At 53.6% G+C, this 26,448-nt stretch overlaps 1 protein-coding gene and 1 long non-coding RNA gene across 4 annotated transcripts in view; one reads left to right on the plus strand and one right to left on the minus strand.

The window, feature by feature from the left end:
- C20H16orf74 (chromosome 20 C16orf74 homolog) overlaps window positions 1-18,349 on the minus strand; it is a 51,980-nt gene extending 33,631 nt beyond the window's left edge. The window contains exons 1-4 of one of the 3 annotated variants that reach the window (XM_065537575.2): window positions 18,141-18,349; window positions 17,328-17,435; window positions 10,853-14,338; window positions 1,721-1,766 (exon numbers count right to left, since the gene is read on the minus strand). In XM_065537575.2, coding sequence (XP_065393647.1) covers window positions 1,721-1,766; window positions 10,853-10,876 — 70 coding nt within the window. In that variant the 5' untranslated portion in view covers window positions 10,877-14,338; window positions 17,328-17,435; window positions 18,141-18,349. The remainder of the gene's footprint in view (window positions 1-1,720; window positions 1,767-10,852; window positions 14,339-17,327; window positions 17,436-18,140) is intronic. The other 2 variants (XM_045382856.3, XM_005592704.5) reach the window with 2 other exon arrangements.
- On the plus strand, window positions 17,140-24,965 carry LOC135968928 (uncharacterized). The gene is made up of 2 exons (XR_010583966.1): window positions 17,140-17,195; window positions 24,049-24,965. It is a non-coding gene; the product is annotated as an uncharacterized lncRNA (long non-coding RNA).
- The last annotated feature ends 1,483 nt before the right edge of the window (window positions 24,966-26,448 follow it).

Consider the following 26,448-nt stretch of genomic DNA (forward strand, 5'->3'; position numbering starts at 1 on the left):
GCGGGCTGTTTGTGTCTGTCTGGCATCCCATCCCGCTTGGCAAAGGACACCCCGATTTTCACCATGGGAACCAATCTCTCTGCAAGCGGTCTTGGAGGAGCTGTCAATCAAGATGCACTTCCCTCCACGCCAAGGGGGCGGGCCTAAGACCTAAGCTGGGCCAGATGCTCTCCTGGAGCGGATTCCTCCCAGCCTGGGAACCTAAAAGGTGGTCCATTCATCCCGGCTCCCAGCAGGGACCTTTTCATTCCTCCTTACTTCACTCTTCCTGTGGGCTCCCCTTGGCTTTCCAGTAAATTCCTTGTCAACCAATATCCGCTTCTGTAGCTTGCATCCAAAAGCCCTAAACCTGCCTAAACCCAAAGGATGGGCTACAGAGCCTGGTGAATTTGACGAAGGAAATAATACAATTAATTAAGAGCAGCCACCGCCAGGGTGCGCCAGGCCCTGCTCTGGTGCTCCTGGTGACCTGAGACGGGTCCACCATGATCCCCATTTTACTGATAAGGAAACTGAGGCTCTTGATCTAGGTCTTACAGAGGCATTGGTGAGGCTACAACTCACACAATGCAGGCTGATCCCAGGCCTGGCTCAGTTCCTGACCACCTCTCCAGGTGCGTAGGTGACCTCTGCCTGGAGGGGGCTGCTGGGGTCAGGCAGGTGGCCCTGGGGCAGGCTAGGAGCCCGGCCCTCAAACTACTGGCCATGGGACACCTGGAGCCAGAGTTGGTCTCAGGCAGCAGGGCCGCAAGTCAGAGCAGGCAGGCATGCTGGGTCTGGACCAGTGGCCGCCCACGTGACTCCCAGATTTTCGGCTGGGGAGACCAAAGCAACTGTCACCAAGGTAAAGAAGAGGGGGCAGCAATGGACTTGGGATGGGAGGTCTCCTCCCGCATTGGTCTGCCCCAGGACAGAAGACAGGACAGAAGTCTGGGCCACCTTCGCCAACACCCACAACACCCTTCAGTGGTTTTGTGTCCTTCTAGAACTTTCTCCTGCTGGCCTTCTCTCCCAGCACCTGGACGCTGGACCTCTTGTCTGGGTGATAACAGGCCCCAGGTGTGTCCTCGGGAAAAAAAACAGCCCAGCGTGTGCCTGGCTCCTTCGCAAAGGTCTCCTCCTCCCTCACTCTCCACAGCCTGGGATTAGGCCCCCTGAGGGGGAAACTGAGGCCCCAGGGCACTGCCACCTTCTCAGTCACTCACTGCTAGTGAAATGGAAGGGCCGGGCGCGGTGGCTCAAGCCTGTAGTGCCAGCACTTTGGGAGGCTGAGACGGGCGGATCACGAGGTCAGGAGATCAAGACCATCCTGGCTAACACAGTGAAACCCCGTTTCTACTAAAAAATACAAAAAACTAGCCAGGCGAGGTGGCAGGCGCCTGTAGTCCCAGCTACTCGGGAGGCTGAGGCAGGAGAATGGCGTGAACCCGGGAGGCGGAGCTTGCAGTGAGCTGAGATCCGGCCACTGCACTCCAGTCTGGGTGACAGAGCAAGACTCCGTCTCAAAAAAAAAAAAAAAAAAAAGAAATGGAAGGCCTTGGGGGGGTGCTCAGGGTCATGACAAGCATTTTTAGGGTACCTGCTGTGTACAGGACTGCTTTAAGGGATGGTGCCCCGCTCTCTCTGCAGGGCAGAGGGCTTCATCTCCCCTCCCTCCTGCCCCCCAGCCCAGCCCACCCCCTGCCATGAGAGCTGGTGGGGACGGAGGTGCAGGCCTTACCTTTCAGGCAGGACATCTTAAGCCCCATGCTGGCGCCTCTGCAGGCCTGTGGAAAGAGGAGAGCGCTCAGAGGAGGGGCGGGCACAACTTGTTTGTGTTGGCCATGTGAGGCCAGGCCCCCACCCCGGCCCTGACGAGTGCAAAACAGGAGGTTGTGGTGGAGAGAAACCACCGGCCTCCAGGTCACGCCACCTGTCAACTACATCTGGGCTGGATTTGCTCAAAGAGGGAGTCTGTGCTGGTGGAAAAAACTTATGGGTGCCTCAAAGTTAAATATACAGGAAGCCAAGGCGGCGTCTGCAGCCCTGGCTCTGTGAGGTCACTTGAACCCAGGAGGTGGAGGCTGCAGTGAACTGATCATAGGGAACCGACACCGCCAAGCCTTTCCTTTCAAGAGCCACAGGACGGCTGCAGCTGCAGAGATGTGAAGACCTGCCAGCCAGGGCTCGGGGGTGGCCCAGAGGCCCCCATGGCAGTGCACCTCCCGTTCTTTTTTTTTTTTTTTTTTGAGACGGAGTCTCACTCTGTCACCCAGGCTGGAGTGCAGTGGCCAGATCTCAGCTCACTGCAAGCTCCGCCTCCCGGGTTTACACCATTCTCCTGCCTCAGCCTCCCGAGTAGCTGGGACTACAGGTGCCCGCCACCTTGCCTGGCTAGTTTTTTGTATTTTTTAGTAGAGACGGGGTTTCACTGGGTTAGCCAGGATGGTCTCGATCTCCTGACCTCGTGATCCGCCCATCTTGGCCTCCCAAAGTGCTGGGATTACAGGCTTGAGCCACCGCGCCCGGCCGCACCTCCCATTCTAATGCTGCCATTTTTTTTTTTTCCTAATGCAGGTTCTTTGGAGATCTGACAGCCTGAGCTATAGAGCCCGTGTGGCCCCCAGCCCACAGGGTATTAGAATTATCCCAACCAGTGTTCTCATGATGTTCCTGTGACATGAGGCATCCTCAGTTCTGAGCAATTGAAAAATAAAAGCAGCAGCCAGTGGTGCAGGGCCCCTGCGTGCTCTTGACACTCATTCCTCAGTAACAGCCCCGCAAGGTACTATTACTGTCACCACTTCACAGACACAAAAATCAGGGCTCAGAGAGGTGGTGGCACCTGCCTGAGGCTACTAGCTTGCTAGGGACTGTGGAGCTGACACTCGAACCCAGGACTGTCCTGATCCCCAGGCTGGAGCCCCACCCCACAGGGGCCTGTAGTGTGCAGAGGTCCAGAGGAAGATAAAGGCACAGTCCATGGGAGGAGCCCCAGGGGGTGGGAGGTCAGGCAGGAACAGGTGGGGAGAAACCAAAGATGGGTTGGACCTGGGGTTTTTGGGGCTGGTTTTGAGTTAAGAGCTTATTCTGAGGATTCCAAGGAGCAAGTCTGCTTTCTAGAAGGGTGTGTGGCTAGGGCCTGTGAGGAGACCCCAGGCCTGGCCCTCGTCTGCAAGCTGTTGGTGGACTGGTAGCATCAGCAACCCGGAGGCTGGGGAGCAAGGCAGCAGCTCAGGCCCACCCAGGGGCACAAGGTCCCACGGATTCCTGTGCCTCTGAGGTCAGAGATGCTTGCTCTGGGCCAGAAATCGGACAGGTGAATGTGAAGATGGCAGGTCAGGAAAGGTTTGGAGAAGGAGCTGGAAGTCCAGGTGGAGCTAGTAAGACATGGGTGGGAGATACCACCAGGACATAGAGTGAGGGCCTGGGGAAGACAGGGAGAGCGAGAGATACTGATGGAGCGGGCGTGGGCCAGCTGCGTATGAAAGGTGGCCATTCCAACTTAGCAGTGGTCTCTGGGGCTTCCCCACTGCACCAGCTGGGCCAGGTCCCAGCCATGTGACCACGGAGAGTTTATCTCAACACTTCACTTTCCTCATCTTTAAAATGGGATGAGGTGGCCAGGCACAGTGGCTCAAGCCTGTAATCCCAACATTTTGGGAGGCCAAGGCGAGTGTATCAGGAGTTCAAGACCAGCCAGGCCAACATGGTGAAACCCCGTCTCTACTAAAAGTAAAAAAATGAGCCAGGCATGGTGGTGGGTGCCTGTAATACCGGCTACTCGGAGGCTGGGGCAGGAGAATCACTTGAACCCGTAGGTGGAGGTTGCAGTGAGCTGAGATTGCGCCACTGCACTGCAGCCTGGGCGACAGAGTGAGAATTCATCTTGAGAAAAAAAATTTTTTTTAAAAAGGGATGAGGCGGCCGGGCGCGGTGGCTCAAGCCTGTAATCCCAGCACTTTGGGAGGCCGAGGCGGGCGGATCACGAGGTCAGGAGATCGAGACCATCCTGGCTAACACGGTGAAACCCCGTCTCTACTAAAAATACAAAAAACTAGCCGGGCGCAGTGGCGGGCGCCTGTAGTCCCAGCTACTCGGGAGGCTGAGGCAGGAGAATGGCGTAAACCCGGGAGGCGGAGCTTGCAGTGAGCTGAGATCTGGCCACTGCACTCCAGCCTGGGTGACAGAGCAAGACTCCGTCTCAAAAAAAAAAAAAAAAAAAAAAAAAAGGGATGAGGCACATAATGGTCTCATTGAGCAGCAGCGAGGACTGAGTGTCGGGAGGTGATCTGTGCTGGGAATAGAGGAAAAGTCCGAGCAATGTCAGCTGCTGCCGTCCCTTATGACAGCGAGGGAGGGAAAGGAGGTCGAGGTTTCCAGGTAGGCCTTTTCTCCAGGGCCTTGCTGTTCCCAGAATGGCCCATGGAACAGCAGCACAGGCTTCCCGGGAGCTGTGCCTGCAGAGTCTCAGGCCCTGAGCTGGCCCTGCCCACTCAGAACCTGCATCCACACTACAGCCAAGAAGAGCTGGGCCCTGCAGTGTCCGCACCTCGCCCAGGAGCTTTACAAAATACTGCTTCTTCCGGATTAGGTAACTCACAGCTGTCATCCCAGCACGTTGGGAGGCTGAGGCATGAGGATCGCTTGGGGCCAAGAGTTTAAGACTAACCTAGGCAACATAAGAAGACCCTGTCTCTATAAAACAAGCTTACAGCCAGGCGCAGTGGCTCACATCTGTAATCCTAGCACTTTGGGAGGCTAAGGTGGGCAGATCATCTGAGGTCAGGAGTTCGAGACCAGCCTGGCCAACATGGTGGAACCCCATCTCTACTAAAAATACAAAAAATTAGCTGGGTGTGGTGGTGGGTGCCTGTAATCCCAGCTACTTGGGAGGCTTAGGTAGGAGAATCTCTTGAACCCGGGAGGTGGAGGTTGCAGTGAGCCAAGATCATGCCATTGCACTCCAGCCTGGGCAATAAGAGCAAAACTCCATCTCAAAAACAAAAAACAAGCTTGTACAACCCGCAGCCTTCCAGCCGCCTGCAGCCCAGGACGGCTTTGAACGTGGCCTAACACAAATTCGTAAGCTTGCTTAAAACATTATGAATTTTTTTTGCGATTTTTTGTTTTTAAGCTCATCAGCTATCGTTAGTGTATTTTATGCGTGGCCCAAGACAATTCTTCTTCCAATGTGGCCCAGGGAAGCCAAAAGTTTGGACACCCTAGCTATAAAACATTTAAAAAAAAATTAGTCAAGCGTGGTGGCCTGTGCCTGTAGTCCAAGCTACTCAGGAGGCTGAGGCGGGAGGATCACTTGAGCTCAGGAGGTTGAGGCTGCAGTGAACCTTGAACTTGATTGTGCCACTTCACACCAGCCTGGGTGACAAAGCAAGAGCCTGTTTCTTAAAAAAAAAACAAAAACAAAAACAAAAACAAAAACTGCAGCCTGAGTTCCACCCCCAGAGATTCCGGGGCAATTGGTCTGGTGTGTGGCTGGCACTGGGATTTCTTTTTTTTTTTGAGATGGAGCCTCACTCTGTCGCCCAGGCTGGAGTGCAGTGGCACAACCTTGGCTCACCGCACCCTCTACTTCCCAGGTTCAAGTGATTCTCCTGCTTCAGCCTCCTGAGTAGCTGGGACTACAGGGGTGCACCATGACACCCAGCTATTTTTTTTTTTTTTTTTTGTATTTTTAGTGGAGATGGGGTTTCATCATGTTGGCCAGGCTGGTCTCGAACGCCTGACCTCAAGTTATCCACCCACCTCAGCCTCCCAAAGCGCTGGGATTTCAGGTATGAGCCACCGCGCCTGGTCTGGCACTGAGATTTTTAAATGCTCCCTGCAGGACTCTCACATGCAGGAGAGAGAATCCTTCCCTACGGGAGGAGTGAGGGGTAGCGAAGGAGTGGGGCTGGGGCTGAGGGACAGAGGGCCCAGGCCTGCGGGAGTGACAGACACATTTCCTGGCACTCACCATGGGCCCGACACTGTTCAGAGCCTTTTATGTATATTATACACACACATATACATATACATATACATATACATATACATATACAGTGAATCCTCACAACAACCCCATGAAGTTGGGACCATTCCTGTCCCATTTCACAGGAAACATCTAACAGGAAACAGCACAGAGGAATTCGTTAACTTGCCTAAGGTCATCTGGGTAGCAAGTGACAGAGCAGGGATTTGAAGCCAGAACTTTGGACTGTGGAGACTACGCCTTTAGTGACCAGGCAGACGTGGAAAGTCTTGGAGTCCCCAGGGGAAAGAGCTTCCAGGAACAGGGGAGGGTGGAGCAGACCTCATCTCCATCCCTTATCCATTCTGCCCATGCTGGCTCTCCTGCCGCCAGCCTTGCCAAGGGGTCCTGCAGCCCTGACGTCAGGGTCAACCACAAAGAAGCCAGAGGGAAAGCTGCACAGAGCTCCAGGGCCTCTGCTGGCCAGGCTTCCCAAACCTCCCTGGACTGCGGCTGCTGGGAAGATAGACTCAACATCCCAGCAAAGTGCAGACCGGCCCTGCACAACGTACTCGGATTCTATCAACTATTCCCTTTCATCCTGTCTTTGTTCAGCATTGATCGCAGCCCACCCGGCGGGTTTTGAAAACCAGTAATCTGTACGGAAGTCCTCACGGATGGAATGATGTCTGGAATTTGCTGTAAAAATACTCCAGTAAAACAACAAAATGCTGTGGGGCACAGGGAGGCGCCACCATGCGAGCAGCAGGATGTTGTTTACTGTTGAGACTGGGAGACAGGAGAGCATGACATTCTGGTGTGTTTGTTTCAAAAGTAATGCTCAGCCTGGGCAACATGGCGAAACCCCATCTCTACAAAAAAGTACAAAATTTAATCGGTCATGGTGGCACATGCCTGTCATCCCAGCCACTCAGGAGGCTGAGGTGGGAGGATCGCTTGAGCCTGGGAAGTGGAGGCTGCAGTGAGCCATGATTTTGCCACTGCACTACCTGGGAGACAGAGCGAGACCCTGTCTCAAAAAAGAAAAGAGAAGAGAAGAGAAGTAATAAAATGGTCAGAAGAGAAACAACTGTATTTTAGATTACAGTCTGGGGTCAATATTAAATTTTCAGATTATGATTATTGTACTGTGTGTTTTTTTTTTTTTTTTTGAGACAGAGTCTTGCTCTGTCGCCCAGGCTGGAGTGCAGTGGCCGGATCTCAGCTCATTGCAAGCTCTGCCTCCCGGGTTTACGCCATTCTCCTGCCTCAGCCTCCCGAGTAGCTGGGACTACAGGCGCCCGCCACCTCGCCCGGCTAGTTTTTTGTATTTTTTAGTAGAGACGGGGTTTCACCGGGTTAGCCAGGACGGTCTCGATCTCCTGACCTCGTGATCCGCCCGTCTCGGCCTCCCAAAGTGCTGGGATTACAAGCATGAACCACCGCGCCTGGCCTATTGTACTGTGTTCTTTAAGAAATGGTCCTTGCTCATCTGGGCGCAGTGGCTCACGCCTGTAATCCCAGCACTTAGGGAGGCTGAGGCGGGTGAATCGTCTGAAGTCAGGAGTTCGAGACCAGCCTGGCCAACATGGTGAAACCCCGTCTCTACTAAAAATACAAAAATTAGCCAGGTGTGGTGGCAGGCACCTGTGATCCCAGCTACTCGGAAGGATGAGGCAGGAGAATCACTTGAACCCAGAAGGCAGAGGTTGCAGTGAACTGAGATTGTGCCATTGCACTCCAGCCTGGGCAACAAGAGCAAGACTGTCTCAAAAAAAAAAAAAAAAAAAAGAAAGAAAGAAAGAAAGAAAGAAAGAAATGGTCCTTGCTCTTAGAAAATCTACACTGATGGCTGGGCATGGTGGCTCACGCTTTGTAATCCCAGCACTTTGGGAGGCCGAGGCAGGCAGATCACCTGAGGTCAGGAGTTCGAAACCAGCCTGGCCAACATGGTGAAACCCCATCTCTACTAAAAATACAAAAACTTATCCAGGCGTAGCCAGGCGCAGTGGCTCACGCCTGTAATCCCAGCACTTTGGGAGGCCGAGGCTGGCAGATCATGAGGTCAGGAGATCGAGACCATCCTGGCTAACACGGTGAAACCCCGCCTCTACTAAAAATACAAAAAATTAGCCAGGCGTGGTGGCAGGTGCCTGTCGTCCCAGCTACTCGGGAGGCTGAGGCAGGAGAATGGTGTGAACCTGGAAGGCGGAGCTTGCAGTGAGCCGAGATTGTGCCACTGCACTCCAGCCTGGGGGACAGAGCAAGAATCTGTCTCAAAAAAAAAAAAAAAATTATCCAGGCATGGTGGTGGGCATCTGTAATCCCAGATACCTGGGAGGCGGAGGTTTCAGTGAGCGGAGATTGTGCCACTGCACTCCAGCCTGGGCAAGAGAGTGAGACCCTCAAAAAAAAAAAATATATATATATATACACTGACACGTTTGGGGTCAAGAGTCATCATTTCCATAACTTAACTCTCAAATTGTTCAGCAGGAAAATAATAGGAAAATAATGATATGCACGAATATGTGCAGGGAGAGATGAGAACGCGCATGTAGGTAAATGTTCATTTCTGGCGAAGGATATTTGCAGGGCCTCTTTATATTCTCACAACTCTTCTTTAAGTTTGAAACTGCTTCAAGAAAAAGGCTTAAAAAGGAAAGAAAGGCAACATCCAGAAGAGACAGGGCAGCTCAATGACAGTCTGCGCATGCCTGGGCTCCCCACTCTGGTCTCCCATGGCAGGACGCAGGCGGCAGCGTGTGCGTCGGATACCGTTTTCCTCCTAGGAGCTTCTATGATTTGGTGGAGATGTGTTCCTGGGGCCAGGCTCTGGCCGAGCAAAGGATCTATATTACGCCATGCCAGGCAGCACCAGCTCCCAGAAGAGGTGTCTGGAACTGACAGGTTTTGTCTGAGCAGCTGTCTCGCAACTTGAAAGACCCCTACCTCAAAACACACAGGGGAAGGAAGGCAGGCAGGGAGGGAAGGAGAGAGGAAGCAAACCAGAGGATGGGGGACCAGGAGCAGCTTCAGTTGGGATTCAGGTGACACTGGGGGCAGGACGCAGTGAGGGTCAGGCAGGTGCAGCACTGAGGGTGGTCACGTCCACATAGGGCAGTTTGATGTGGGGTGTGTGGAACTCCTGCAAGAAGAGTTTTCACACGGCAAGTTTGCTCACCCCCCTCAGTGTCCCTGCAGTTGCCCTCGTTGTCATCCTGCTTCTGCCTCCCTCCCAGGACAGTGCGGAGGCAGTGGGCACAGGACTGGCTGAGAGGATGAGAAAGAATTGGGAGTCTAAAGGGGCTGTGTCACCTTAAGCAAGTCATTTCCCGAGTCTGAGGTGCTGGGCCTCGGTCCCCCAGGCTCTGTGTCCTCCTCCGCCAAACAGGCATCGATCACCAGCCTCCAGGACAGGGCCTGGGACAGAGTTGTCACCATGATCTTCATCATCACCACCACCGTTATCCGTCATTATCATCATTGTTCTCATCATTCTTATTGATATAGTTTGGATATCTGTCCCTTCCAAACCTCATGCTGAAATTTGATTCCGAGCATTGGAGGTGGGGCCTGATGGGAGGTGTCTGGGTCATGGGGCGATCCCTCATGAACAGCTTGTTTGATGCCATCCTCATAGTAATGAATGAGTTTGCTCCCTATTGGTTCCTGCAAGAGCTGGCTGTTAAAAAGAAGCCTGGTGGCTGGGCGTGGTGGCTCACGCCTGTAATCCCAGCACTTTGGGAGGCTGAGGTGGGTGGATCACTTGAGGTCAGGAGTTTCAGACCAGCCTGGCCAACATGGCAAAACCCCATCTCTACTAAAAACACAAAAATTAGCGGGCTATGATGGTGCATGCCTGTAATCCCACTTACTCAGGAGGCTGAGGAATGAGAATCGCTTGAACCCGGGAGCCAGAGGTTGCAGTGAGCCGAGATCATGCCACTGCACTCCAGCCTGGGTGACAGAGCGAGACTCCGTCTCAAAAAAAAAAAAAAAAAAGAGCCTGGCACCTTCCCTGCTTCCCACTTGCTGCCACCCTCTCGCCACATGATGTCTGTGGCTCCCCTTCACCTTCCGCCTTGAGTGGAAGCAGCCTGAGGCCCTCACCATCCTGTCCAGCATGTTTCCTGTCCAGCATGCAGAACTGTGAGCCAAATGAACCTTTTTTTTTTTTTTCCAGAGTTTCACTCTTCTTGCCCAGGCTGGAGTGCAATGGTGCGATCTCGGCTCACTGTAACCTCCGTCTCCTGGGTTCAAGCGATTTTCCAGACTCAGCCTGCCAAGTAGGTGGGATTACAGGCATGTGCCACCACACCCGGCTAATTTTGTATTTTTAGTAGAGATGGGGTTTCTCCATGTTGGTCAGGCTAGTCTTGAACTCCCGACCTCTCAGGTGATCCGCCTGCCTCAGCCTCCCAAAGTGGTGGGATTACAGGCGTGAGCCACAGCGCCTGGCATGAACCTCTTTTCTTTACAAATTATCCAGCCGTGGGTATTCCTTTGCAGCAACACAAATGGACTAAGACAGTTGTCACCTCACTATTGTTGTCATGCTTGTCACTGTCATCATTGTTGCTGCCACCTTCACCATCATCATCCTCATCATTGTCATCAGTGTGATTGCCACTAGGTACCACCAGGGCAGCCCCACTATGTGACTCCAGTTCCACAGTGTGGCCTGTTATGTTGGGGGTGAATTTATGTGGAAGTGTGGAGAGCCCTGTCCACTTCGTGAGATCCAGGGTCAGCCCCCTGCAGAGACCGCAGATGCTTACACGGGAGAGGGCCCCTTAGATGAGTTGAAATGTCTGAGAAGGAGGAGTTACAGCTTTGATTCTACATCTGTCTGAATAGAAGCCATACAGTTGTCTAACCATGGGGAGGAGCTACTTTTACCTTAAACTTCATTATCATCATCATGACAATATCAGCTGATAGATATCCTGCTGTTTTCAATGTGCCAAATTCTGGGCCAAGTTTGCTATAAAAACGATGCCACTGAACCCGAACAATGCCCTAAGAGATAAACATTATCACCATCCTGTTTTACAAATGAGGAGCTGGAGCTCACAGATGTCCAGCGACTCCCAGCACCCAGGGCTAGCAAGCTACAGCTGGGCTGCCAGACACCAGAGCCAAGCCCACATCACTGAAATGGGTTGCAGTGTTCTATTCCACACGCTGGAGTTCTAGATTGTTTGAGTTTGTTACAAACAAAAACACGTATCTTTGTAACTAGAAAATAAAGAGTTAAGGCCTGGTGCGGTGGCTCAAGCCTGTAATCCCAGCACTTTGGGAGGCCGAGACGGGCAGATCACCTGAGGTCAGGAGTTTGAGACCAGCCTGGCCAACACAGAGAAACCCCGTCTCTACTAAAAATACAAAATTAGCCGGGCGTGGTGGCGCATGCCTGTAATCCCAGCTACTCGGGAGGCTGAGGCAGGAGAATAGCTTGAAGCCGGGAGGCGGAGGTTGCGGTGAGCCAAGATTGTGCCATTGCACTCCAGCCTGGACAACAAGAGCAAAATTCTGTCTCAAAACAAAAACAAAAACAAAAACATAAACACACAAAGGAAAAGAAAATAAAGATTTAATGGTAGAAAAAAAAGATTTAAGGCGAGGATACCCTTAGCTTGGCACAATGGTATGGGAGCAGTTGGGCCCAAAAGAACTGCTAGTTGAGGTATAAATGTTCTATCTTTTTCACACATTTGCAGGGGTGTGAAAAACTTCCGTTTCATATTGAATTGGGCTCTGTTTATGTTCCCTTTGAAATATCAGATTGTTAATTATTTATACAACAGCTTAAAGAAGAACAGGTTCTTTCTTTTTTTTTTTTTTCTCTTTTTTTTTTTTGAGATGGAGTCTCGCTCTGTCGCCCAGGCTGGAGGGCAGTGGCCGGATCTCAGCTCACTGCAAGCTCCGCCTCCCAGGTTTATGCCATTCTCCTGCCTCAGCCTCCCAAGTAGCTGGGACTACAGGCGCCCGCCACCTCGCCCGGCTAGTTTTTTGTATTTTTTAGTAGAGACGGGGTTTCACCGTGTTAGCCAGGATGGTCTCGATCTCCTGACCTCGTGATCCGCCCGTCTCGGCCTCCCAGAACAGGTTCTTTCTTGCACCCAGGCATAAACATCTCCCCGTCAGCCAGGAACAGTGGCTCAAGCCTGTAATCTCAGCACCGTGGGAGGCTGAGGTGGGCGGATCACCTGAGGTCAGGAGTTCGAGACCAGCCTGACCAACATGCAGAAACCCTGTCTCTACTAAAAATACAAAATTAGCCGGGCACATGCCTGTAATTCCAGCTACTTGGGAGGCTGAGGCAGGAGAATCGCTTGAACTCGAGAGTTGGAGGTTGCGGTAAGCCAAGATTGCGCCATTGCACTCCAGCCTGGGCAACAAGATGAAACTCCATCTCAAAAAAAGAAAAAAAAAAAATCTCCCTGTCGCCAAATGGTCACGGGATTCTCTCTGGTGACAAGGATGAGCAATTATAAAAACTGACTTCCGGCTGGGCGCAGTGACTCAAGCCTGTAATCCCAGCACTTTGGGAGGCCGAGGCAGGCAGATTACGAGGTCAGGAGATTGAGACCATCCTGGCTAACACGGTGAAACCCCGTCTCTACTAAAAATACAAAAATTAGCCAGGTGTGGTGGTGGGCACCTGTGGTCCTAGCTAGTCGGGAAGCTGAGGCAGGAGAATGGCGTGAACCCGGGAGGCGGAGCTTGCAATGAGCCGAGATTGCGCCACTGCACTCCAGCCTAGGTGACAGAGCGAGACTCTGTCTCAAAAAACAAAACAAAACAAAAAAACACTGACTTCCTTTGCAGAGGTCCACCCCCTCCTAAGGGGCAGCAACACAGAAGGACATCAGATGTCATACATGCCACACAGCTTCTCTAAGGTCAAGAGCATCTCCAGGGACAAGTCCCACTTCCATGTTGGCTGTGTTTGTTTTTGCAACAGCCTTGAAGGCAGGTGCCACAAATTACCAGCCCACAACATGACTGATTGCCAGCTCGCCCTCTACAGATTTTCAGCGCAAACAGAAAAGCAAAATGCTGTGTTCTTTCATAAAGTCAAAAGCAACCAAGTTGTACACGACTATCAGGGACAGAATCTCCCGCCGGCTGGAGGGACCCCGCTTATCAAAGACACAGAATCTCCTGCTGACTGGAGGCACCGTGCGGACTGCCTAGCAGAGACAGAATCTCCTGCTGGCTGGAGGGACCCTGCTTATCAAAGCGGGCTCCAATGTTTGCCGATTCCCTTCAGTTACCGCTTTTGTGGATCACAGAAGTTCAGCTCTAGGGTATGAGATAAACCCATCCTGGAGAGACTCATACAAGTCTAGAGCTGGAAGTGGTCAGAGAGAGGTGACTAGGTAAAATACAGGATGCCCAGTTATCGCAGGGGACACACTCATAAAAACTCTTCTTTGTTTATCTGCAGTTAAACTTAGCCGGGGCTGGTTGCGATGGCTCATTCCTGTCATCCCAGCACTTTGGGAGGATGAGGCGGTGGGCAGATCACTTGAGGCCAGGAGTTCAAGACCAGTCTGGCCAACATGGTGAAACTCCATCTCTACTAAAAATATAAAAATTAGCTGGGCGTGGCAGAGGGCACCTGTAATCCCAGCTACTGGGGAGGCCAAGGCAGGATAATTGCTTGAACTTGGGAGACAGAGGTTGCAGTGAGTAGAGATCATGCCGCTGCACTCAAGCCTGGGCAGCAGAGTGAGGCTCCACCTCAAACAAACAAACAAAAACAATGAAAACTTAGCTGGATAACTTAGTTATCCTTGTGTTTATTTGCTGAATCTGACCACCCTATTCAAGGTCATCTGATTTCTAACGTCTGGCTGTCCCAGATGGGGACCTGGAGAACCAGACAGGGAAAGTGAATGAACTGGTTCCTGCAGAGCCACCTCCCAGATGAAATCAGAGTAACCCCATGGAGGTCCTGAGTCACGGTGGCACCTTGCCCTGCTTGCCTAACAGAGACCTCCTGGGAGGACCCAGAAGAGGGTAGGGCTGAAGAAGAGTCACAGCTGAGGAATGTGACTGTTTGCCAGGTGAGTGGGCTGCAATCCCAGTGGCGCAGGGTGGTGGGGGAGGCTGGGCAAGCCCCTTCAGCTCTCTGGGCCTGGTCACACTGCAAGCAGGGAAGAGAGTGCAGGCAAGCGGGCTCCCAGCAGGCTCACGACACACATGGTGCTTTTCTTCCTTCTTTAGGAAAGCCACTTTCTTTCTGCAGCAGGACTCGAATTCCCGCAATTCCAGCCAAAGGAACTGGGTTGGGAAACGATGCTGCAAGCATTCATGTGCTTCCTTCCTGGTCCACAGAGTGCAAAAGGAAGGGCTGCCTTCGGCTTAGCCACGGTCCTGCAGGGACAGTGAGCCCCTCTCTGAGTGGCTGGGACCTCCACCTGGCCCACAGGAAGCCTTCACCAGCAGGAAGCGAAACAGGATGGGGTGGGGACAGAAGGCCCACCGAAATCCCCACCTGCTTGGCCTCCCACGGATGAGCCATGTGACTCACAGCAAAATACTTGCCCACTGCCCTCTCTGGGCCACTGTGAAATAACAGAGCTGAACACCTTAGGATTCAAGCACCTTTCTGTACATTATACGTCAATAAAAACATTTACCAAAAAATAAGAGGGCTTTGAGACCAGCCAGAGCAATATAGTGAAATCCTGTCTCCACAAAAAAATACAAAAATTGGCCGGGCAGGGTGACTCAAGCCTGTAATCCCAGCACTTTGGGAGGCCGAGGCAGGCGGATCACAGGGTCAGGAGATCGAGAGCAACCTGGCTAACACGGTGAAACCCTGTCTCTACTAAAAACACAAAAAAATTAGCCGGGTGTGGTGTGGGCGCCTGTAATCCCAGCTACTCAGGAGGCTGAGGTAGAGAATTGCTTGAGCCTGGGAGGCGGAGGTTGCAGTGAGCTGAGATTGCATCACTGCACTCCAGCCTGGGTGACAGAGTGAGACTCCATCTCAAAAAAACAAAAACAAAAAAAGGCTAGGCGCGGTGGCTCAAGCCTGTAATCCCAGCACTTTGGGAGGCTGAGGTGGGCAGATCACGAGGTCAGGAGATCGAGACCAACCTGGTTAACACGGTGAAACCCTGTCTCTACTAAAAATACAAAAAAAAATTAGCCGGGCTTGGTGGTGGGCGCCTGTAGTCCCAGCTACTAGGGAGGCTGAGGCAGAAGAATGGCGTGGGCCTGGGAAGCGGAGCTTGCAGTGAGCCGAGATCGCACCACTGCACTCCAGCCTGGGCAACAGAGCAAGACTCTGTCCCCCCACCAAAATAAAAAGAAAAAAGGAAAGAAAAAAAAAAGATTTACATTGGTTCCATCTGGAAAGGTGGGAGAACTGAAGCGGGGAGTAGGTGGGAATTGGGGGACATGGCTTTTGGGTCATAGGAAGATTCAAAGATTTTCTGATTGGCAAATGGTTGAGTTATTATCTGGGCTGGGTGCAGTGGCTCACGCCTGTAATCCTAGCACTTTGGGAGGCTAAGGCGGGAGGATCATGAGGTCAGGAGTTTGAGGCCAGCCTGACCAACAGGGTGAAACCCCATATCTATTAAAAATACAAAAATTAGCCAGGCATGGTGGCATGCGCATGTAATCCCAGCTACTCAGGAGGCTGAGGCAGGAGAATCGCTTGAGCCTGGGAGGCAGAGGTTGCAGTGAGCCGAGATCACGCCACTGCACTCCAGCCTGGGCAACAGAGCAAGACTCCATCTGAAAAAACAACAAAAAAACCTCAAAAGAGTTATTATCTAAAGACCTGGAACCAATAGAAAGGAATGTCTGGGTTACCATAAGGGGTTTGGCTTGAGAGAGAATAGATTGTACATGTTTCTTATCAGACTTAAAGGAACTCTCCTATTAATCTGAAGGTCTGCACTGATGTTAATGCTGGTCAGCTGGGCCTGAATTTCAAAAAGGAAGAGAGTATAATGAGGCATGTCTGACCCCACTTCCCATCATGGCCTGAACTAGCTTTTCAGGTTAACTTTGGAATGCCCTTAGCCAAGGGGAGTGATCCACTCAGATGATTGAGAGACTTCAGGTTTTTCGTTTTGTGTGTGTTTTTTGTTTTTTTGTTTTTTGTTTTTTTTTGTTTTTGGTTTACAACCTCTTACTAATTTTGTTTGTTTGTTTTTTTGTTTTAGAGAAAGGAGTCTCACTATGTTGCCCAGGTTGGTCTCAAACTCCTGGCCTCAAGTGATGCTCTTGCCTCATCCTCCCAGCACACTGGGATCACAGGTGTGAGCCACTGTGCCTGGGCCCCATCATTACTTACTAATCTTTTTAATGATGGGGGATTATTCTCAGCAGGCCCAGAGGCCTAGCCTGGCTACCACTGTAGGTCAGAGCAATTCAGTACCATGGCTCAGGGTTCCAGCCCTGGCCTTGCCATTTTCTAGCCATGTGACCTTGCGTCAGTCACTTTGCCTTTACAAACTTCTGTTTCCTCATTTTTATTTTTTAATTTTTTGGGTTTTTTTTTTTTTTTTTTTTTTTTTTAAGAGACAGGGTCTCCCTCTGTTGCCCAGGCTGGAATGCAGTGGTGTGATCATAGCTCACTGTAGCCTCAACTTCTTAGGCTTAAGGAATCCTCTTATCTCAGCCTCCTAAGTAGTTGGGACTACAGGTATGCACCACACCCAGCTAATTTAAAAATTTGGTGTAGCTGGGCGGGGTGGGGGTGGGGGGCGTCTCACTATGTTGCCCAGGCTGGTCTCAAACTCCTGGCCTCAAGCAGTCCTCCTGCTTTGGCCTCCCAAAGTACTGCAATTACAGGCGTGAGCCACTGTGCCTGGCCCTGCTTCCTCATCTTTAAAACGGGGCTGACAGTATTTGGTTGGAGAGTTGGTCAGGGGATTAAAACAGAAAACGCAGGGTCTGGTGCACGAGGAGTGCTCGGTAAGCATGAAATATCACTGCTCTCTTTTTCAGTGTCCACTGACGCGACGCTCCCAAGTCTCTAGAGGTGACCTACACCTTGGGCTGGGAAAATACACCCTACGTGGGTCTGGGGTGCACCCCACCGGCATGGGAAGGCGCTTCCAGGGAGAGGAGATTAGGTGGTGAGCTTTCAGCCTCCTTGGGGCTGGCAGAGGGATTAAGTGTTTCCATAAATACACGGCCTCCTCCCGTCCGCAGGACCCGGTCCCCAGCGGTGGGGGCGCAGAACCCAAGGAGGGCGTGGCCTGCACAGGTGAGGGTGCTTTTTGGAGTTAACCCAGCCCAGGACAGGGGACTTCCCACAGCGTTGGGTGGGTGGGGTCTAGGCAGGAAACGCCGGAGCCTGTGACTCAGGGTATGCCTCTCAGAGCCTCAGTTTCCTCACCTGTACATTGAGGCGTTCGTTCCCCGAGGCCTGCACTACCTCCGAAGTGCCTTTGCCTCGCAGCCTTCCCTTCCTCCCTCTTCCTCCGGGCTCCAAAGTCTGTCCAGCCTGCACAGATTTTCCCTTGATCCCATCTGGGCCCCGCAGCCAGAGGCGGTCTGAGAGAAGTCCCAGCTGCCCTCGGACCCCGCCCTCCGCCTACCCCTGGGGGGAGCTGCGGGTGCCCCTTTTTACTGAGGCCTCCCCCAGTTCCGCCCGACCGCAGCCAGCCAGGAGAAGGCGCGCGTGCGTCCACACGGGTCGCCCTTTGCGGTTGCAAACATGCTTTGATGCCCTGGGAGCGCAGGGGGGCCCCTGAGTGAGGCGGTTCATAAATAATAGATTTGGAAATACTCGATAGAGGGGAAATGGTTCCTCGGGAGGCCTCCTGCCCCCGCCCCCCGCTGGGCTGCCTTCCAGCTCTCAGGAATGGCATTCTGGTCCATTCCCAAGGAACTCGTGACGGTGCGGGGTGGCCGGTGGGGAGTGGGGGCCAGAGGCTTCCGCGCGGGGACACACCCCCACCGCCGGTGCAAGTTGCACAGCGCCGCCAGAGCCGGGCCAAGTTTCCTAAAGCCTGTGTCTTCGCAGCAAAGTCTACAAGAAGTTGGGGGGATGCCCGGGCCCGCGTGGGTCCCCCACCGCCCCCCGAGCCGCGCCCCTGCAGCGGCTGGAGCTTGCGGGGCGTGGACGCCGCCCGGCAGGGGCCGCGTTGCTCGAGGAAGCCGGGCGTCCAGGAGAAGGGGCGGCGGGCACGAGGCGCGGGGCACTCACCGCTTCCTTCCTGGTGGGCTCACTGCGGAGCCGCGCCCGGGGCGCGCGAGGCCCGCCCGGGCGCTGGTGGTGGCGGCGGCGGTCTGGCTCGGGGGGCCGCGGCGACGAGCCTGCAAGAGAGAGCAGCGGGGGTCATGGCCCGGCCGGCGCTCGGGCCGCCGCGCGCCTCCCGCGGTCCCGCCCCGCTCCTGGAGGGCGGCGCTGACTGCAGCCGCCGGGCCGCGGGCGCCAGGATTGCACGGGCCGGGCGCGGGGCGGAGCGGGCCCGCCCGCCGTCTCCCTGGGGAGCGTGCCAGGACCCGCCCGGCGCCCTCGGCGGCGGTCCCGACCCCTCGCTGCTCGCCTGTTTCCTCCCGCTAGGCCCTGGGAGGTCCCGGGGCAAGTTTGGGCTCCCCACCGTGCGCCCCTCTCCGGGGCTGTGTGCCGGGCTCCCTGCGGCCGTGCACCCCAGCCCTGGGTGGTGAAAAGAGGCACCAGGGTTCCTCCCATACTGGAGGGCCCGGCTCCAGTGAACCTCGCTGCCCGGATGCGAAGAGGGGAGGCGAGGACAAGAAGCTCCCCCGCCCCATCTCGCCGTCTGCAGCCGCCCTCCTCTGGTGCAGGACCCCAGGCACTGGTATACAGTGCCCCTTCCCTGTGGCTCCGGCTGTGGGGGTTCCCTTTTGCTCTCCAAGCAAGCCTTTGCACCCCACTTTCGGGGTGAACCTGGGGTTGCACCCTACAAGGAGGTCAGGGCTTGCCTTCTGACCCCCCGGGAAGCTTCAGGTGTTTGGCGATGACCTTGATAAGCTTCAGGGAGAGGAATCGCCCAGCTCCCCACGGTGTGGACACAGAGGTCTTTTGGCCAGATGGGCTTCTTAGGAGGCACACTCCCTCCATCAGCCCTACCTGTGTGGAGGCCTCTGCAGACACCTGCCCAGTGGGGCAGGAGGAACAGAAAGATGCCTGCCCTGTGCTTTCCATGTCATTGTTACAAGCCTGTGGTACCCTCTCCACCCTACAAGCCCACGGTCTCCACACCCCGTGCCCTATATATTTCTGGAGGCTTAGAAGGGGAAACTGAGTCACGGAGCAGGAAAGTGACATTCCTTTGGTGAATGTGGCAAAGAGTTGCAGGAAATGGAGTCATCGTCCTAGCCGTGTGCTGTTGCTTGAGTCATTCCTAAAAATGGAGCGATCTTTAGATTCCCCTGACCTTATAGAGTCCAGACCGACAGGCAGGAAATGTATCATGTCCCCCACTCCCCCGCCTCTAACAAAGAGAAGGGGCAGGACGTTCCTTCCACTCGTCCACCCTCCAGAGGCAGGATGGGACCTGCTGCTGGCCGGTGCTGGGGTGGTGGGCGTGCCCATCAAAGCTGTTGCCCCAACTGCTGGGCTGGGGGAGGCCTGTGCAGGTGGCTGTCTGCTGAGGGCACATCCCTGGGGAGGGGCTAGAAAGCCAGGAAGAGCTCAGAGACTTCAGGGCAGGATGGGGAGGGGGCTCAACAAGCTGGCTGTGGGCAAATCATCATGCCTGGCTGTGTGCCGTCCCTTCGCTGGGTGTGGGGAGGCAGGGACCAGACCTAGGCTCCTGAGGAACTGAGATGGACAAGCCTAGGCAACTAAGAATGAAGGCTCCGAGACCCGACGGCACAGTGTCTCCCTCTGTCAGTCACCTCCCAGCCCAGCTGTGCCTGCCCTGGAGCCAGGTTCCCTTTCGTGATTGTGCAGATTTGATTCATATCTATCTCCCCTGCACTGCCAGTTCCTGCCCTTCCCAGGGACTCCCTGCGTCCCAGCCCCTCGGGAGTCAGCGGGTCCCTGGGGAAGTGCAGCACCTCCTGAAGGTCCCAAGGGGCCATTTCCTGGGCTGCTGAGCGTCCTATGTCCTGCTCCTCTCCAGGGAGCTTTGGGGCAGAGCCGCTGTGAACTGTCTCCTCTAATGGTGGCCGCAGAAGTCCCTAGGGATGACAGGCAGTTGCCCTCACCCTGCCTTCTTATTCTGGAAGGGTGCAGAAGGGATGACACTAGTGGAGATCAGCTTTTCTCTGGGCTTCTGTTTCCTCAAAGGAGAACTGAGGATTTCCTTATTTATCAGGTTATGTATTTAACCTGACGCCAACTGTGCAGGCAGCCCTCACGTCACTGCCTGTTCATGACAACCCTCTCAGGTGTGGGGCCTGAGACTTAGGGAGGTCACAGGTCATGGGTCTCCCAGTCAGCGAGGAGTGCCTTCTGACGGCTCGTCTCCACTCCTGCGCTCTCCTGCCTCCAGCGGAGACAGGAGCTGCTCATCCCAGCGGAGTTTGGCCCAAGCCTCAGCCCTGGGGGAGGGGACGCTGCAGTAATGAGTGGAGGCTGAGGAGGATGTGTTTTGTCAACTGTACAGACTGAGATGAGGAATGGAAAGAATCCGACTGCCTCCTCCCCCAGGAGGCTGCTGCCGTGAGAACAGTGGGTTCACACTCCAGCATCACTTTCCCAGCGTCCGCGCTGTCGGCATCTGTGCCGGTCACCCTTTGTGCTGGGGGCTGTCCTGCGCACTGTGGCTGCTGAGCATCATCCCTGGCCTCTACCTACGAGGTGCCAGGAGAGCCATTCCTCAAAGTCATGACAACCAAAAAATATCTCCCAACATTGCCACCTGTCCCCTGGGAGCACCATGCTTTTGACTGAGAACCCCTGAGTATTTTCCAATAGTTCCCGGCCCTGACTGCATGCCAGGATCACCTGGCGAGCTGACAAATAAATAAAAAAAAATGAATGAAGCAAATACCCAGGCCCTGGCCTTGCCCCATGGGCTCTGATTTAATTGGCCCAGGTAGGGCCCACGTATGGGTGTTATGTAAAAACCCCTAGGTGAAGCCAGGTGTGGTGGCTCATGCCTGTAATCTTAGCACTTTGGGAGGCTAAAGTGGGAGGATTGCTCAAGTCCAAGAGTTTGAGACCAGCCTGGGAAACATGGTGAGACACCCCCCCACACACACACAACCCCTGCCGTCTCTACAAAAAAATACAAAGATTTGCCAGGTATAGTGGCGCATGCTTGTAGTTCCAGCTACTTAGGAGGCTGAGGTGGGAGGATTGTTTGAGCCTAGGAGGTCGAGGCTGACCCAGGTGATGTTAATAGTTGGCTCTGACAGAGAATTTTAAATCTAGCAGCAGAGAGCCCACCTGCACGTCACTTTCCTGGCAGCCAGGTGAGGTGCCTGCCCAAGGAACTCGATCTTCATCTTGGGGGTGGGGGCTGGTAGCGGGCAGCTGCTAGTGGGGATCCCTGGGCTCTGGGAGGAGAGTCCTGCTCAGCAGCCTCACCTTGTCCCACCACCTGGGAAGAGCTGCAGGGAGCACTGAGCCTGCAGACCCCAGAGACGAGGCCAGGGCTGCAGCCCCACACCTGCCTGTGATCAGAATCCCCTAGAGTGCAGGGAAAGGCAGACGCTGGAGGCTGGGATTCTTCAGGTGTGGGGTGCAGGACGGGAAGGTAGGCCCCTGACACCAAAGCCCTCTGAGTCCTTCCTTCTCAGACCTGGAGACTCGGTCTGCAGAGGAAGTAGGAGAATTAGAACAATTTCTCCCCCACCCTGTCTCCCCTTGGGGATTAATGGTTGGGAGAGTAGCTTCCTGTGCACAGTTTGACAAGAGCTCTACACATTTACTGGCGCCTATCAGGCACCACTCCAGGCCCTGAGAATACAGCGGCTGAGAGAGACAGGCCAAACCCTGCCCCTCGTGGGTATCAGCGCCTGAGTGCTACGGGGAAAACGTTTACAGCGGAGGCTGTAAAGGGTGGGGATGGGGACTCAAAATTGTAGACAGAATGGGCAGGAAAAAGCCTCTATGAGCCAGTGATTGTAGAGGAAGCCCTGGCAGGTACAAGGGAGCTGCTCTGTGGATGTCAGGAGGAAAAGCTCCCAGGAAAGTTCTGGGTTCAGGGTGCAGGACAAGGAGGAGCACCCTGCAGCCACACCGCACTCTGCAGGGACCCGAGCCCAGGGGTCATCACCTCCTAGGGGTCCTGCAGGGTGGAGAGTGGGGCCAGGAGGGAGACCGTCTTCCCATTCACAACTCCCCACATCCTACCAACACGTGGTGCACCTGTGACATTCGGTTTCCCATTCAACAATGGTTTCTTTTGGTTTGGTTTTGTTTTTGAGACAGAGTCTCACTCTGTAGCCCAGGCTGCAGTGCAGTGGCGCGATTTCTGCTCACTGCAACCTCCGCCTCCTGGGTTCAAGCGATTCTCCTGCCCCAGCTTCCTGAGTAGCTGGGAGTATAGGTGCGTGCCACCACGCCTGGCTAATGTTTTGTATATTTAGTAGAGACAAGGTTTCACCATGCTGGCCAGGCTGGTCTCGAACTCCTGACCTTGTGATCTGCCCGCCTCAGCCTCCCAAAGTGCTGGGATTACAGGCGTAAGCCATTGCGCCCAGCCCAACAATGGTTTCTTTTTTTTTTTTTTTTTTTTTTGAGACGGAGTCTTGCTCTGTCGCCGGGGCTGGAGTGCAGTGGCCGGATCTTGGCTCACTGCAAGCTCCGCCTCCTGGGTTCACGCCATTCTCCTGCCTCAGCCTCCCGAGTAGCTGGGACCACAGGCGCCCGCCACCTCGCCCAGCTAGTTTTTTTTTTGTATTTTTTAGTAGAGACGGGGTTTCACCGTGTTAGCCAGGATGGTCTCGATCTCCTGACCTCGTGATCCGCCCGTCTCGGCCTCCCAAAGTGCTGGGATTACAGGCTTGAGCCACCGCGCCCGGCCTAACAATGGTTTCTTAAGCAGGGTGGAGGGTTAAAGGTGGCTGCAGGCCAGACACAGTGCTGAGATCACACCACTGAACTCCAGCCTGGGTGACACAGTGAGACCCTGTCTCAAAAACAAAAAATAAACAAAGCCAAACAAACAAACAAACAAAAAGAAGTACAGGGCCGGGCACAGTGGCTCACACCTATAATCCCAGCACTTTGGGAGGCTGAGGTGGGCAGATCACCTGAGGTCAGGAGTTCGAGACCAGCCTGGCCAATGTGGTGAAACCCTGTCTCTACTAAAAATACAAAAATTAGCCAGGCCTGGTGGCACATGCCTATAGCTCCAGCTACTTGGGAGGCTGAGGCATGAGAATTGCTTGAACCCAGGAGGTGGAGGTTGCAGTGAGGCAAGAACGCATGACTGTACTCCAGCCTTGATGACAGACTGAGACTCTGTCTCAAAAAGTACAGGCTCTGGGGAGACAGGCCCCAGGAGCGGGGTTGGCAGGGGGAACAGGCAGGGATGCCCCATCCATGCAGGAGGCTCAGCCTGTGGCTCCACAGCCCCCGCTCTGAGATGCCCCCTCCTCATGCCCCATACCGGCCTCCTGAGTGTCCCCAAACATCGGCACCCTCTATCCCCACCCTGTGTCCTCACAGCTCTGCCTCCCTCAGGGCTGAGGGTTCCTCTTGCAGCAGCAGGAGCTGAGTCTCTTACCACTGAGCCCTATGCCTGAGCCCCTGGCACACACTGGTGTATCGAGCGGCGTCAGCGTGGGGCCCAGGGATATCAGAACAGCCTCTGCCTGACTTTCAGATGGATGGAATGAACCTCACTTTGTCTTCCTGGGAGCAGCCATGGGGGAGCGAGGTGGCAGGGATCTGGAATCCCCTGACCTGGGTTGAAGCCTCAGCAGCCCCTCCTGGGCTGTGTGAGACCTTAGCGATGTCATTTGGCCTCTCTGAGTGTCAGTGTCTCACCCCAGCATGGGCTGAGGAGAACCACTCAGAGGACCGCTGTGAAGATGGAGTGAGCGTGAGTGTAAATTCACCATGAAGTCGAGGGAACCAGAGAAATCATAACTAGTATTTGTTGTGAGCTGCCTAAGTTCCAGGCACTACTTCAAATGCAAACTTTGCATAGACTTCTGAGGTCAGTACTATTTTGGTTCCCCTTTTGCAGATGAAGTGACTGATGCATGGAGTGGTGTCCTCACTTTTGCTGAGGTAAGTGGGGGTCAGAGCCTGGGTTCCCATCAGGCAGTCTGATTGGGCATTCTCACTGTGCTGTCCCTCAGTGGACATGGATCAGAGTCACACACAGTGGCCGCCCAGGTGTTAAAGGGACAGGAAACAGACTCAAGCAAGCCCAGGCCGTTGTACCTAGCACAAAAAGCATGTCCCAACAGAGGGGATAGTCGGCCACATCATCAAAAAAGCAACACCCTATCTTAAAAAAAAAAAAAAAAAAGACTCAGGAGGCTGAGGCAGGGAATAGCTTGAACCTGAGAGGTGGAAGTTGCAGTGAGCTGAGATCGTGCCACTGCACTCCAGCCTGGGCAACAGAGTGAGACTCCATCTCAAAAAAAACAAAAACAAAAACAAAAACCAAAAAAACCCCAAAAGACTGGGCTGGGTGCAGTACCTCATGCCTGTAATGCCAGTAATTTGGGAGGTCAAGGTGGGAGAACGACTTGAGCCTGGGAGTTCCAGACTAACTTGGGCAACACTGGGAGACCCCGTCTCTACAAGAAGTAAAAAATTAGCCAGGCATGGTGGTGCGTGCCTGTGGTCCCAGCTACTCAGAAGACTGAGGCAGGAGGATCATTGGAGCCCAGGAGGTAGAGGCTGCAGTGAGCTATGATCGCACCGCTGCACTCCAGCCTGGGCAACAGAGCGAGACCCTGTCTCAAAAACAAAAACACCACTGGGCAGAAGATTTCAGTAGATATTTCACCAAAAAAGATATACAAATGGTCAACACACACGTGAAAAGATGCTCAGCATCATTAGTCATCGGGGAAATGCAAATCAAAACCACAGTGAGATCCCATTTCATACACACTAGGATGGCTGTGATTTTTTTAAAAAGAAAACAAATATTGGTAAGGGTGGGTAAGAATGCTTAAATTACTGCTGGGAAGGTAAAATAATACAGCCACTTTGGAAAACAGTTTGGCAGAATCTTAAAAAGTTAAGCATTTATTTACCACGCGACCCATTAATTTCACTTCTAGGTACTACCCAAGAGAACACATGGTCATCCAAAGACTTAGACACACGTGTTCACAGTGCTTGACTCGCAGTAGCCACAGATGGAAACAAGCCGACTGTGGGTTGTGGGTCAACGAATGAACGGATAAACCAAATGTGGTCCAGCCAGATGATGGCGGATGTTTTTGTTTTTGCTTTTTGGGGAAGACAGGGTCTCACTCTGTTACCCAGGCTGGAGTGCAGTGGCATGATCTTGGCTCACTGCAGCTTTGACCTCAAGTGATCCTTCCACCTCAGCCTCCTGAGTAGCTGGGACTGCAGGCCTGCTGCACCACCACGGCATTCTGTATACAAAAATACAGTAAATTTTGTATTTTTTTTGTAGAGATGAGGTTTCACCATGTTGCCCAGGCTGGTCTGGAACTCCTGGGCTCAAGCGATCTGCCCGCCTTGGCTTCCCAAAGTGCTGGGATTACAGATGTGGGCACCCGTGCCCGGACTATGAATGAGTATTATTCAGCCATAAAAAGAAATAAAGTGCTGATACATGCTACAATGTAGATAAACCTCAAAAACACACTTAAGGAAGCCAGTCACACAACTCTACATACGGTATGGCTCCATTTATATGGAATGTCCAGAACAGGCAAGTCCTTAGCGACAGAGAGCACATGGGTTGTTACCTGGGACTGAGGCTGGGAAGGAGGAGGGCATGCACAGGGGCAGAGAGGCCTGTCAATTCACTGAAAGTATTGAATACTTAAAACAAGTGAATTTTATGGCATGAAAATGCCTCCTTGCTGGATGCAGTGGTTCACGCCTGTAATCCCAGAACTTTGGGAGGCCAAAGTGGGCAGATCATGAGGTCAGGAGTTTGAGACCAGCCTGGCCAACGTGGTGAAACCTCATCTCTACTAAAAATACAAAAGTTAACTGGGCGTGGTGGCACGCACCTATAATCCCAGCTACTCAGGAGGCTGAGGCAGGAGAATTGCTTGAACCTGGGAGGCGGAGGTTGCAGTGAGCTGACATCGCACCATTGCACTCCAGCCTGGGTGACAGAGCGAGACTCCATCTCCAAAAAAAAAAAGAAGAGAAAAAAAGAAAATGCCTCCTCAACGAGGCTGTAATAAAACAATAATGGAGGAAAGAGAGGTCAAGGGAGGGAAGAAGCGTTTCACCCAGCACAGCAGCCAGGCCCTGGCATGACCGTATAACCCACAGATGCCAGGCAGCCCCACTGCTGTGGCAGAGCCGAGGGTGCATGGGCCCCGCAGTCCCAATGGCTGGCTCTGCAGCAGAGAGGGAGGAACATAGCTAGGCGTGGCAGTGTGCACCTGTAACCCCAACACTTTGGAGGGCTTAGGCA

This window comes from Macaca fascicularis, chromosome 20 (genome assembly GCF_037993035.2).
Source record: "Macaca fascicularis isolate 582-1 chromosome 20, T2T-MFA8v1.1".
NCBI lineage: Eukaryota > Metazoa > Chordata > Mammalia > Primates > Cercopithecidae > Macaca > Macaca fascicularis.